General features: G+C 41.8%; 1 protein-coding gene across 1 annotated transcript; it reads left to right on the top strand.

Annotated features, from left to right (window-relative positions):
- Window positions 1-205: 205 nt before the first annotated feature.
- On the top strand, window positions 206-7,254 carry LOC138267301 (olfactory receptor 2G3-like). The gene is made up of 2 exons (XM_069216158.1): window positions 206-394; window positions 6,274-7,254. Exons 1-2 carry the CDS (start codon window positions 206-208, stop codon window positions 7,252-7,254), a joined length of 1,170 nt encoding a protein of 389 aa, XP_069072259.1.
- Window positions 7,255-14,086: the final 6,832 nt, after the last annotated feature.

Genomic DNA, 14,086 nt, shown 5'->3' with positions numbered 1-14,086 from the left:
ATTATCATCTAAAAGATGCTGTGGTGGGTATGGCAACACTTTACTTGGTGAGATATGCATTGGCAGAATATTAGACGCCTTGTCCCACATGTTAATAAGTGAAAGGGGTAAGAACCTGGTGGAGTCGTCCTGATGATATGAGGAATGGTGCGGCGAAGTATCCAGGTAGGTGGATGGCTTATACACTGTTAGTGCTGTGGACGATATGATCGACGACGGTTCCCTCGTCGACGGTTCCCTCGTCGACCGATGTCTCATCGACGGTTCTCTCGTCGATGATTCTCTCGTCGACGGTTCCGTCATTGACGGCGTCTTCGCTGACGGGTCCTTCGTCGATGGTCCCTTCGTCGACGGGCCCTTTATAGACGACGGTTGTTTCGTCGACGTATCTTCTGTAGGTGCCGTCGTCGGCAGTGCCTTTTTAAACCTCATTGAGAGGTGCTTCATAGTTGGGAGTGCCCTGGTCGATTGGTGAACCCAGGAGGCCTCCGCCGTCGACGATGTGGTTGCCGACGAAGCTTTCTTAAAATTTGTTGCCGTAATTATCGTCGTCGACGATAACGCCGACAACGTCATAATCATTGGTGAAACCGGTGTTGGGAACGTCGACGACACTGTAGTAGATGTTACCGTCGACACCGTCGTTGACGGGGTGGTCGTCGACGGTTGTTTTTTCGCTGAAGAGACTTTTTCTGGCTCTTTTTGGGGTGACAGAGACAGGGATGCCTTTTTTTAGGTGCTTTTTCGATTCAAAGGCGTAGTAGGTTCTGAATTAACCTTTTTTGGCAAATGTTTCAATGTCTCTGAGTGGGAAACATCCTTTTTTGCCTCAGTAGAGACTTGTTTTGTCTTTTTGGGCACCTTCCTTGGTGGTTCATCAGATCCTCTACTACTCTCACCTGTTCTTTTCTGAGGGCGAGAAGCCTGTGATGACGCTTCGCTGTCGTCTGAGGAAGGATGTTCTATGGCTTTCTGTTTTTGCAGCCATATGAGAAGTCTACCTTCACGGTCCTTGAGGGTTTTTTGACTAAAGGTGCGACAGATTTTGCAGTCTCTCACCTTGTGGTCTGGATGGAGGCAGTAGATACACTTCTTGTGGGGATCATCAACATGCAGTCTCTTCCTCCCACAATTGTCACAGTCTCTGAACAGACCCTTCTTTGTCTTTTCAGACATGGTAAAGCTGTGGAGCTAGTTTCCTGAGAGAAAACAATCTTCAGTCAGAAATAAGGAAAAAACTGAGCACAGCTCAGGGAGACTCCCTTCACACGACGTGCAGTAGAAAATCTGAGGGAATTCAGCCTCTGTTGGGAGTGTTTGGGAGGGGCTGAATCCTGATTGGTTGATACAGAAGTTTTGGTCTTTTCACAAAACAAAGTGGATAGACTGTAAAATACCCTATGAGGCCTACTGGGCCTACTGGTTTTACTTTTACTGACTTACTGCTTTATGTATTTAAGTTTACCGTGAGGCTCCCACCTCGACGACGGGGATGATTCAAGCATGTGAATCTATGAAAGATCCAATACTGGAGAACATACATATATCATTTCTATTAGTTATCAATTTAGTATTAAGGCCCGTATTTATACTTTTTTAGCGCCGCATTTGCGTCGTTTTTTGATGCAAAAACGGCGCAAACTTGCAAAATACCATTGTATTTTGTAGGTTTGCGCCGTTTTGCGTCAAAAAGCGGCGCAAATGCGGCGCTAAAAAAAGTAAAAATACGGGCCCAAGTGTTTTCATAATAATGTTAATAAAATATACTTTAATTTATTGTATTTGAAAGTGTATTTTGATTAATTAATGTTTTCAACTAAAATTGTTGTATTTTATGTAAGTGTTTTATGGAGTTTAATGTATTTTGTGGTACAGCAGTTAATTTATATACCATATTTTTATTTTTATATTTTTATTTAAATAATGTAGTATTATTTTATGTTCTGAATAATAAGCATTTTTTAGTTTACAATATGATTGTATGTATTTCTGATTTAGAATATTTACATGTTATGTACCAAATGATTATGAGGGGCAATGTTATTTGTATTTCCTCCAAAGTCCAACATGTGCAGTACTGTTGTCTAGACTGGAGTAGGAATGGTAAATTTAACTCTTCTGAGTCCAACACTTTCCCTACTGTTGAGCAGACTGGGGTGTGAATCGTAAATCGAATCCCTCCGCAGACCAACTTTTAACCTCCCATTGCTTAGATTAAGGTAAAAAAAGTAAATGTTACTCATCCAAAGTCCAACAGGTATACCACTGTTTCAAAAGATGGAGTGGGAATTGGAAAATAATCCCTAGCAAGTAAAATATGCATTAATAGTAGTTTTTCGCATTGCTATTTAATACTGTATGTTTTTATGTTTTATTATTTCTATGCTTTTGTGATCATATTATTTTAGAAAAATGTTTCCACACATTTTTTACATCCATCATAATAGTTTAATTAATTGCTACATATTGTTACATATGCATATTCACTAAAAAAAGGTAACAGGGCGTTATAGTTAGGAAATAGAATTTTAAAAAAACGTAGACATTTACTAAAAAAACAAACATTACAGGGAAGTTGTAGTTAGGTTTACACAAAACCATAGAAATTCCACATTTTACACACACAAAACCATAGAAATTCGGCAGTTATAGTTATCTGAGCTCAATATAACTGACACCCTCAAATTGCACTGCTAATGACCTCACATATTACATCACTCATTACATGGTCAGTGACACCACTGATGACATCACAGGTGACATCTCAAATTACATCACTGATGACATCACTGATGACCTCATCCAGCGAAGTGAACTTAAATATTGGTTTCCAATAGACTAAATAGACTAGCCTATATGGTTAGTCATTTTACTTTGTTCATTAGTGCTTGCAGTAGTGGTTCAGATGAGACAGGACTATCTGCTGAGAACTCTCTCTTAGGTGATAAGATAATGTAGTAGTTGATAAGGTTACAGTGAGCTCTGTGCTGTGCATCTCTTACCTGTGTCATGTGTTATGAAGTATATTGAAGTTTACTTTGCTGGATGATAAACTAAAAAGGCCACCAGCAATACTCCTCCTGCTCCTAGGAGACACCAAGATTTAGAAATACCTGAACATTTAACATATAATACCCCGATTTCATCCATTGTCAGAGAAGGTGGCTGCCACACCACAGTGAAACTTGTTTTATCCTTTATTAAAGTGCTACCGCATTTTGGCCACCATGCATCTTTGCTCACAATACAGGGCGCCATTATGAAAACACATTTAAAGTGCAAACATGCTACGTGGCATAAAACATAGAAAACACTACTAAAAAGTGCTACATGCACAATGTTAACTTATTACATTTCAATGTTATGTGCCTTTAATCTCAACAAAACAACAAATAATTTAAATATGATTTGAAATGATATACCAGGCTAATGGAAATAATGTATATGTTCAATATATATCTTATACTCCTGAGTTAATACACATTATACTTTACGTGGATTTAGCCTAAGTGGGCAAATCTACTTTTAAAATGGTCCATTATTCATTGGTATTCCATTGAATTATAGGCATATTTCATCAATAATATTTTGTTAGTTTACAATTTTGATCGTACATTACTCACATTGGTAAATTCATAAATAGCCCATGAATCATGCTTAATAAAGTGCTTATTCCCTAAGGTGACCTAGTGCAAACCTAAATATAAATGGCCCATTACGAGTTTGGTAGTCCCACTGTGGGACCACCAAACTCACCAGAAGGACACCACCACCGTGGGGTTGACATCCCCACTGTATGTATTACAATGTTTCTGCCAGGATGACCGGTTGACATACCCATCGTATGTATTACAATGTTTCTGCCAGGCTGACCGGTGGGAACATTGTAATACGTGTTCTCACCGGTCTGTCTGGCGGGAACCGTGTTACAAAACAGGACTCTGGTCCCTTAAGGGAGGCGAATCCTATATCGTTTTACACAGGGGGCGTCCAGAACCCTCAGAATGTGCACTGTCTGCAAAGCAGACAGTGCGCATTCCAATGCTGCTGGGCAGTGCAGAGCTCCCACTCTGGCCCCCGGAATTGGTGGGTCCCCACCATGAAAAGGCTGGGGGAAAGTGGCATTTTAAATCAGCCAAGGAGAGCTGACTTCAGTGCCATCATGGCTGGTTACAAACCCAACTGCTGTCACCCCATCGGGATATGTGATCCTGTTGCAGACAGTGGTCTTTAGACTGGTCCCCCCACCTAACTATTCGAAGTGCAACAAGGTCTGACCGTCAATGCAGGTGTGGCAGTCCTTGGACCACCACACTCGTAGTGAGCCCCTAAGTGATTAAAATCCTCCGCACAGCCCCTCAATTGCTATAAAGAAAGAGAAAATACAAATGTGCATATAGGTCTTCCTCAGTATTTAACTCAATCAGTATCCTTGTGTTGAGTTTAATGACGTATCTCAACTCTAAACATCTCAGACCTTTCTCTCTATGTGCTCACGGCTATGAAATGAAAAAGATACCATCATACCGGAATTCTAATACCTTATACATTTGTGTATTAACATTTTGTATGAATATGAAATGTCCTTTTACATTTTCCTGTTCCATCCCAGGAACTTTAGCAGGAGATAAGTTTTTAGATTTAAAACAAGTGTGCAAAATAGTTACAATTTCATATCCAGTGTCAAGATACCTCTCTGAGAGCTAAATATCTACAACCTAACCTTTAGGACACTTGGAACCAGATGTATGTAACCAATAAGTGGTTGCAAAGCATGTGATTCACTAAATAACGTTTTTAATTGTTAAATGGCCTTCACAAATATGCTAAACCCATTTTGAAATTCAGTAACTGGATTTCGAATCACAAAATGGGTTTAGAAATGTATTACAAATCATAAATTGGAAAGGGTGTGTTTAGGCAGTCCCTTCCAAACTCTAATTCACAGTTATGATTGCAAACCATGGATAGGTTACCGACTCCTCAAAGGAGATAGCAACATATTCTCTAACCCCCATGTAAATGTAAATATAGAGGTTTTTTCCCAATCTTTTTTACAAACGAAGATCAGTTTCCTTTAAGGAAAATGGGCTGCATTTAAAAAAGCAGGTACCTAATTTAAATGTGATCACAGACACGGTGGTCTGCTAACTCCAGCAGGCCAACATCCCTGTGATGGCATCCAAATCAGAGTGAATTACAATCTGCACTCTTTCTCAAGAATTTTGATGAGGTAGGTGGAATTGTGACCCAATCAGAAATGATTTCCATAAAGTCAGTGAGTAATATTTGACCACCCAGCCCTAGATGTCCTAATGTTTGAAAACCAACATGCATGGAGAGATGTCTGTCTGCAGCAACACTGTAGAACACATTCCCAAGCAAACCTACCAAGCACTATGAGGGAAGTCATACAGATTTTAAGATTGCTGCCATCGGTCTAGTCGTGGCAGAGCCTGTGGCCTCCTGGGAAATGCAATTCACTGGTAATGTTCTGTCCTAGGACACGTTCCCATGTGTGCGCAGCTTGATTCCAGTGAATGCTCACACACTATACTAATTGGAAGCCCTTCCTATGCTGGACGGTCACCGGCATTGATGATCTCAAGGTACTCACTCCTCCTTCAAAAACCTGATATGACAGCAAGTGGCACTTCCACTCTTGCATGCAGGCCGCTGAGAAGAGGTGTGCTGCGTTGCCTAGGATGCTAAAGGAGGAGTGTTGTGATTATGGTGAAATATGTCCAGCTTAAGGGAGAGGCATATGGAGGCAGAGGTGAAATTTGACGCTGAAAATGTTATTTAATTTATTTAGTTTACACTTGCAGCATGACTTTACTATTCAGTTTCATGGTACCACTTGCTGTAATGTTAGCATGGTTCAATGCTGGGAGATGCTAACACCTGTAACGTCACCTTGACCATAGGTCATGCACTGTCACTTCTTGGAATGCCATGAGATTAACTGTTTCCATCGCTGTTACTGGAGTGGTGGGTGAGGGGCATGTGAAGTAATTTCGGCCATCCTAGTGACTTTGGAGAAGATTTCACCACTTTGTTTTCTTTTCATTTTCAGTCTCCTGTAGTGACCTATTATTATAGAAATGATCCACCCTGCACTGTCATTAGAAAGACATCTCCTATTTGGAGTGACTTGATTTCATAGTTATCAGACTTTTTATATTTTTAGATGTTTGTTGAAAGTGAAAAATAATATTTACTGTTGGTAACACATCCTTTGTAACATTATTATATCTTCTATTTCTTCTGCAGCTTGAAAGCAGTGCACCAATGGATACATCCAACCTAACTCTTGGGAGTGGATTCTTTCTCCTGGGCTTCTCAGATGCATCACCCCAGCAACAGCAGCTTCTCTCTGTCATGTTTATCCTTATATACCTGATAACCCTCATTGGAAACCTAATAATCTTTGTCATTCTCACTCTGGAACTGGCCCTCCACACGCCCATGTACTTTTTCCTCAGAAACCTGTCTCTGGTGGACATCTTCTTCATTAACACTACTCTTCCAAAAACCCTGAGAGGGTTACTGCTCAAGGACATGCACATCTCCTACAGTGGCTGTGTGGCACAGATGTTCTTCTTTGCCATGTTTGGCATCACAGATTGCATACTACTGACAGTCATGTCCCTTGACCGCTATGTAGCAATTTGCATCCCTCTTCGGTACACAACCATCATGAGAGGTTCAATGTGTGTTCAGCTGGCCTCAGGCTCCTGGATCACAGGGCTGGTCTGTTCCCTTACCATGAACATTATGACCTTTACCTTACCCTTCTGCAGGTCTCATGAAATACCTCACTTCTTTTGTGATGTTCCGTCACTCACGAAGCTGGCTTGTGGGGACACCTTTATCACAGAAGTTGTGACCACAGCAATATGTGTCTTGGTGTTAATGGTGCCTTTTATACTCATCATAATCACTTACACATTCATTATCTCAAAGATCATGAAGATCCGATCAGTCGAGGGCCGATGGACAGCTGCCTCCACTTGTGTTTCCCACATAGTCTCTGTAGTGTTGCTTTATGGGACCACAATTCTTACGTATGCTCAACCCAATTCAAGTCACTCCATGGATAGGATATTTTCTGTCTGCTATGCTTGTTTAACCCCCATGTTGAACCCTCTGATTTATAGTTTAAGAAATAAGGAGGTGAAAAGAGCTCTTAAAAAGCAAAAGGTGGTCAACATTCTTTTGTGCAGCAATGTGAAGAAGACATTGTATGCTTAATGATTTACTATACTGTCATGGCTTCAGTCACATAGTCATAAATCTATTAATGTATCCTGACATTCATCAAGAATTAATTAATTTCTTCATTCATTTATTTGGCTGTGAATGTGTTTGTCCATGTATTGTTGTGAACTGGAAACTACTCACTATTTTTGCCTATCACACAGTTATTGTATTTTGATGAGCAGGTTTCATTGTGCATGTCATGATGGAGCAAATATTATTTAAAGTTTTGAAAACACATAATTCTGCTATGTAAAGCAAACAGTAAACATACTGTATTAGTATAGTGAACTGTTTATTATCTTATAAGACCAGAACATGGCAACCAGATGACCACTTGGTCTAAGCAAACCCAAACTTGCTTATCCTTGGGTATGATTTATCAAGGAACTAGAAACTACTTACAGTATATGTTGCCAGTGACTACCTTAGGTTAACCACGGCTTGTAGTCTTGTATTGACCTGAATCAGCAGAGAAAAATGGGGTGAAAGAGGATGTTCCTGTGCAGCATCTACTCTATGGAATGCTGCCCACAGTCATCTCCGGCTTATCGAGGATTACTTAACCTTCAGAAGATTTTTGAAGACCCACTTTGGTCATTGGTCCATAACTGTTAGCCAATAGCACCAGGATGTCTAATTTGAAATGAGGCTGATTTTGGCAACGCAATAACTTAACAACAAAACATAACATTCTGTAAGAGTAATATTTTTTAGGTCCACGTTGAACCCTCTGATATAGTACCTGATTTAGAACTTGACGGTGTTACCGCGATTCAGCTACAGCGGTGGGCCCAAGTACTCTGTCAAGCAGACTGCATGTGTTACGGCTCAGCCACCAACCGCCATGACAAAGTGCACTTCCTAGTTGTCAGGCTGATGGATTCCCACCACCCATAGTTTGATGTTAGAGTTCTACAATCAGTGTACCGGTGGCCGTTTGCTGACAGAGGGAGGACATCGCAGAATCCAATGGGCATCAGACAATAGCAGCGGCTGTGGAATAGATGTAAGTCTCACACACACCCACACACTGTACCTTATCGGTACTGCATTACACACTACACAACACACCACATACACACTATTATCCATTGCCATTCCACCATAACATAAAATGTACCAGCCGAAAACACATATTGCCATACATCCATGATACAACATACACACACTTGCAACACTACATCCAAACATGACTCAACCATGACAACCAACACAACTACACACTCATCTACACACATGCTCACACAATATCACAATTACACACATCATGACGATGACCACCACATTACCACACTCACCTGAATGTCACACACAGCAACACAACACACTCCCACACATACACAACAACAGCAGATCCATATGCAAGTGGCACTGAAACTGACACAACCACATAACCCACTAGACCTCCCTTCACCAGCCAATCCAACTGCACACACATATACATATATGAACTGACTAGTAATGACACACCACCTAGTTACTTTCTCGCTACTTTGGGTTCTGCTTCTCTCATACACTTGCTTTGGAAATGCTCTTTGATATGGCTAAGTGGACGTGTCTGACTATGAGGGGTCGTGTAGGCATGCTTGGTATGGTTGGCAAGGTAGTGAGAAACGCTGTTCACCGGTGTAGTTGGATTTTATATTGCCATTGTACACATGCATCTGTAAAGGCTGGGCCCTGGCCTGACACAAAGGGCTTGTTTAGCCCCTACTGATATCTAGAGCCAATGATAGAGAAGAAGGGTTCCTGGAACTGTTTAGTGCTGGTAAAAGAACCACTTCCCTTCTTTGGGAAAGCTGAGCAAAAATGAGTATAAGTACAGGGGCTGTACCCCACATTTGGAGACACTGTGTGGGACTTGTAGCCAGATGCTGCTGGCCCGAGGTGCTGCACCTGACGGTTGTGTGCTGCCAAGAAGGAACTGCCATCTGGACTGCTGGACATGTAGCACTGGTCTGTGCCTGTTCCCGTGGATCTGCAGAAGGGACCGCCACTCTTCCTGACTGACTTGTGTGCTGGCATACTGCTCGTATTTCTGCCACTGGTGATCCCCCAGTCCTCTACAGGGGCTTTCGCAGGTGCCCCTGTTATTGCAAGGGACCCAGAAGTGGTGGAGTGTGCTCGCCGTTTTCCCTGAGGGCACAATGCCATATGAGTAACCTCGCCAGCCCAGAGCTGCTGTGGCGGAGAGGCACTTGAGCACCCGTTCTCCTGGACTGTAATGGTCGTCAGGCCTGAGCGTGCCGATTCGGGATCCCTGCTGAGGGGTTCTTCTGTGCGTGACCCCTGCACACCACCTTCTGGCTGTCCTGCAAGGAGTCCTGGTTTGTGGAGGCCCTGTGTGCTATAGGAGAGAGGCCTGGCTTAAATTCTGAAAGTGGCTTCACCCTGTGTTTTGGCAGCTGTCAAAACCTGGGGAGGGGCAGAAAGAGGAGGGGGCAGACGACTCCATCCCCACAAAGATATTCCTCCTCCCCCACCCCTCCTGCCCCAGTGAATCCGCCAGCCGACCCGAGCTGGGAGGCTCTGCTGGAGCACTGTAACTTCCCCTGTAGGGAAGCCTGCTGAATAACCCTTGCCTGTACTGTAAAACGCATGGGGGGGGGGGGGCAGTGAGGTCTCCCTGCAGATTCCTGTGCTGCGTGTGACACCCCTCCCCCGTAAGCAGCATACCTTGAGAAGCATTTGTTTTCCCCTTCTCTTTGAATTTGCTGCCAGGACAGGGAGGAAGCCTTATCCGAGTCCCAATCCTGTCAGCTAATCTGGAGCATTACTGTAATGACTGTGGTAGGCACGCCAGTGTCCCTATGACTATAGTCACCCTGAAGTTACTGTAATCCTTATAGTAGGCATGCCGGTGACCCTGTAGCCTACAGCTGATGTACAATGCCAAGCAGAATGTAGCAGATGTGCAGGAGCACCGGACTGATAGGTTTATGAAGAGAACCTGTGCCTCTGATAATACTGATTATGTGCAATGATCGTAGTAAGGATTTGTGTACACCAGGGATGATTGGCAACCTATGTGTTTTCTAACCCTCTGTGTGTTCCCTGCATTTAATGACCTGAGGTTACAGTATATGTCATTCCTTGTTGGGGGCCGTACAACTTTTCAGGATCTGTCTGATATGTAGGGGAACGGTAATGTGTATGACGTGCATTTGTGGTGCATGACATGTGCCAAATGTGAATGTTTAATTTTATGTGCTTTCATGATGATGTCTTCGCATTTCTGATAAAAAGTTTATTCTGACACATGCATTTTTGGTGATAATGACAACCTGACTACTACTTGCAGGGCAGAACACCAGTAACCTATATGTTTACCTGACTACTGCTTGCTTTAGCAGAGGACTAATAATCTCTGTGATGTTCTGGAAACTGCTTGTGTAGCAGGGTATTACTGATACATATGTTGTTTGGTCTAATGATGTTTTATGCAATAAAGTTTATTTTATATAACTTGGTGTAGCGTTTCCTTTGTGGTTTATTTATTTTGTCACTAGTTTGAGTGTTTGTTGTGCAACCGCTTTACACATTGTGTCTGGAATAAGCCTGATTGTTTGTGCCAAGCTACCAAGGGGGTGAGCGAGGGTTATCTATGGTGCGTAACTTACTACCCCTGACTGGAATGGTGATCCCTGCCTCATTTCTAACAACATAGTTGACAAGTGTGATTGTGCAACTGTGATGTCATTGTGGTGCCAGCATTCATTTGGCAATGAATACTGGCCCATAATGACATATGTGAATGTGTATGTGTGCAGTATGTGTTGTGTACCAGTGTGTTTCCATTCATGCCTCACACACTTGTGTTGTGTCTGCATGTCACAGTAATTTAAAAAATTGACTGTGATATGTATATGACTACAGTGGTTCCAAGCTCATCTGCAGTGACCCCACAATGTACACAGCCAAAACGAGTTTGCTACCTTAGAGCCAGGCAACAGGGTGGGTCATTTTTTCACTATAGTCCAGTGGCAGCAGTGACAGAAGGTCTTGTCCAGTCATGTCCAGTCAAAAACGGAAATAGAATTGAGGAGACAAGGTGAATTTTCACACCATTCCTCCAATCCGTCAACTCAGAAGTTGAGGTCGGGCTGCCACAGTTGGCGCTGTGGTTAGGCACATCCAAATCTGCAAGGCAGTAAGAGTGGCTGGAGTCCCGTCCCCAGCCACTGTTTCCAATGGCGTTGTTGAGGCGGATGGGGATCCTTGGCACAAGCAGCGGGACTTGGGCACATTATTGTCTACAGGACCACCAACATCTAAATAGGGTGGTAGGACCGCCAGGCCGGTCAATGGGTTTTCTTTAAAAAAACGAGTGGCATACCCATTGCCACAAAGATCTAAATCAGGCCCATAGTTTCATTTATAAGGACATAAATGGAGCTCTTAATAAGAGTATGTGATGGACCCATTTTTATGTTACTGTGAAGGTCACATTTGATGTGAATTTAGATGCACTGTACAGCGTATTCACATTAACATGCAACCATGTGTAGAAATACCAGTCTTGTGTGAGATTTAGAAAGGCATTGGAAATTAACTACTGTGATTGAAAACTCAAAGAGAGGGTTTTTCTCAATTTGCTAAAGGCAGAGACAATACAGACAACTATAAGGTTCAAGGAAACATCTGTATCCCTCAAAATATACAGTGAAAACAAACAGTGTAAAGCAACTAGGAGTGACAATTACAAATATTAAAATTCCTCAAGTGCAAACCCTTGTAAAACATTTAACTGCCCAGCCTCTTGTTCTTTTTATTGGATCATGTTTCTGGCTTACAGATTTTTGTTATTGAATGAATTCCAGTTTCTTCCATTTAATTTGTCCCTATCATTTTTGTATTTGCTTTTTATCTTTGGGATACTAGTATCTCATGGATTTCTTTGCTATATTGTTTGATTTTATTAATCTATGTAATGCCACTTTTATAGAGATGTAACTTTACAATTTTATGGGCGAACCATACATCAACTTTACCGACATCATCATGGACTTTGCCGCACCACTTGCCCTTGACGCTAGCAGTTACATCCTACTCGGAGGCTTGAACCTCTACCTGAAAGGCCATGCCGACCCCAAATCAAAAGCACTTATGGAGGACCCTTGAGGCATGGGCCTCACCCAATGAGAAAAGTGATCTATCTATGCCACCAGACACCTCCTGGACCCTATTTTAATTATGTTTGACAACATCCAAGTGGATGAGCTCACACTAGTCTCCTGGACAGACTGTATCCTCATCAAGTTCAGCATCAGTGTCCTAGTATAATGCATATGCACACAAACCACCACCGGTAGACCGGCCTTCCGAAACTGCGTCACTGACAAGGACTGAAACACCGTTCTCAACACCCACCGACCCGAACATAGCAAAAGCCTCCCCAAGGCCATCAAGAATTTCAACAATTTGATCTCTTTCTGTGCCAACTTCCTATCCCCCTTCAAATTATCCCCCTTAAAACACAGCAGTACAAAAAGATCTGGACCCCAGGCCGTTTAGTACTTGGAGGATGATGAATCAATTTTTATTGTTCAGTGATTAGAAATAATTGCAATCTCGTTATGAACACATATTTTAAAAAACTAACCCCATGAAGAACATTTGTATAAAATTGGTATAAAAATTAAAAGTATTAAAGTGATATACTAAGATTGACCACTCACACAATTAATATAATATCTATAATAAAAGACAATTATTGCACCTCATTGATCTTATTTACGTTAAGGATTCCTGTGACAATGAAAATCTGCCCAAAAGGCTAGAAATATTCTAAAGTACATTTGCAGAATACAAAAACAGACTTAGATGAGCAGCAACAATGTGAGGGCTAGAGGCATGATTCTCTGTAAGCAGGTCCGTGTAATCCCAAAACCACAAATGGACTGATCTTAAGTGTGCCGGAGAGTGTGGGAATGCTATGGAAAAGGGAATATATTCTTAATTGCAGCCTCCTTTTAGTACATATGCCTGGTGTTCTAGGCTCACATATACATATTCAGGAATTGGGACAAGGGAACCCATGTACAGTCATTAGTAGTTCTGCAACTCAATTTCTACTTGTTCCATGTACTTTGCGATCCTACTTGATAATTGTGCATCATATCCCTGCAGGTATACAAGAAGTGTAGTCTCCACTACTCTTACACCAAGCCTATTAAAACACAGTGGCAGGTAATGAAATTAGACTTTTGGACTAAGTTAGACTTTTGGTCTAACTTTACCTTTGTGAATACCGAAAAGTAATGAAATTAGACTTTTGGCCTAAGTTAGACTTTTGGTATAACTTTACCTTTGTGAATACTGGAAACTAATAAAGTTAGACTTTTGGTCTCAGTCAGACTTTTGGTCTAACTTTACATTTGAGAACTGGACCCAGGTCTAGTGGAACATATATGTTGTATAAAAGAAAATTAGATCGCAAGCATTCTGGAATAATACTTTCAAAGCAAGAATGTAATCTGAAGCTACTTCCAGCACTTCCCATGTATATTTCACCTTTACGTTAATATATGTTGCTAGGCCTCCCAACAGTCTGCCATGCTCAGTGAGCTCCACTGCTGGTTTAATTTTTGCAATAAAACCTCTTATACTTAATTTACTCATGGACCACGTTTTTGAAGACAGGTGTGGACACTATTTGTTAGATATGCTCTTAAATTGATTTTTATATTGAGTTTTATTACTCCTAAAATGTTCCAGGAGAAGATTTACGCCATGTTCGACACAAAATCTTTTTTTTCTATTTAGGGGCATATTTACAAGGAATTGGCGTAGGGAAGCGCTGCTAGTATTTTAGCTGCGCTGG

The sequence above is a fragment of the Pleurodeles waltl genome, chromosome 12 (genome assembly GCF_031143425.1).
Source record: "Pleurodeles waltl isolate 20211129_DDA chromosome 12, aPleWal1.hap1.20221129, whole genome shotgun sequence".
Taxonomy (NCBI): domain Eukaryota; kingdom Metazoa; phylum Chordata; class Amphibia; order Caudata; family Salamandridae; genus Pleurodeles; species Pleurodeles waltl.
Note: the sequence above shows the minus strand (reverse complement) of the source record. Positions and strands in the feature narration are given on the sequence as shown.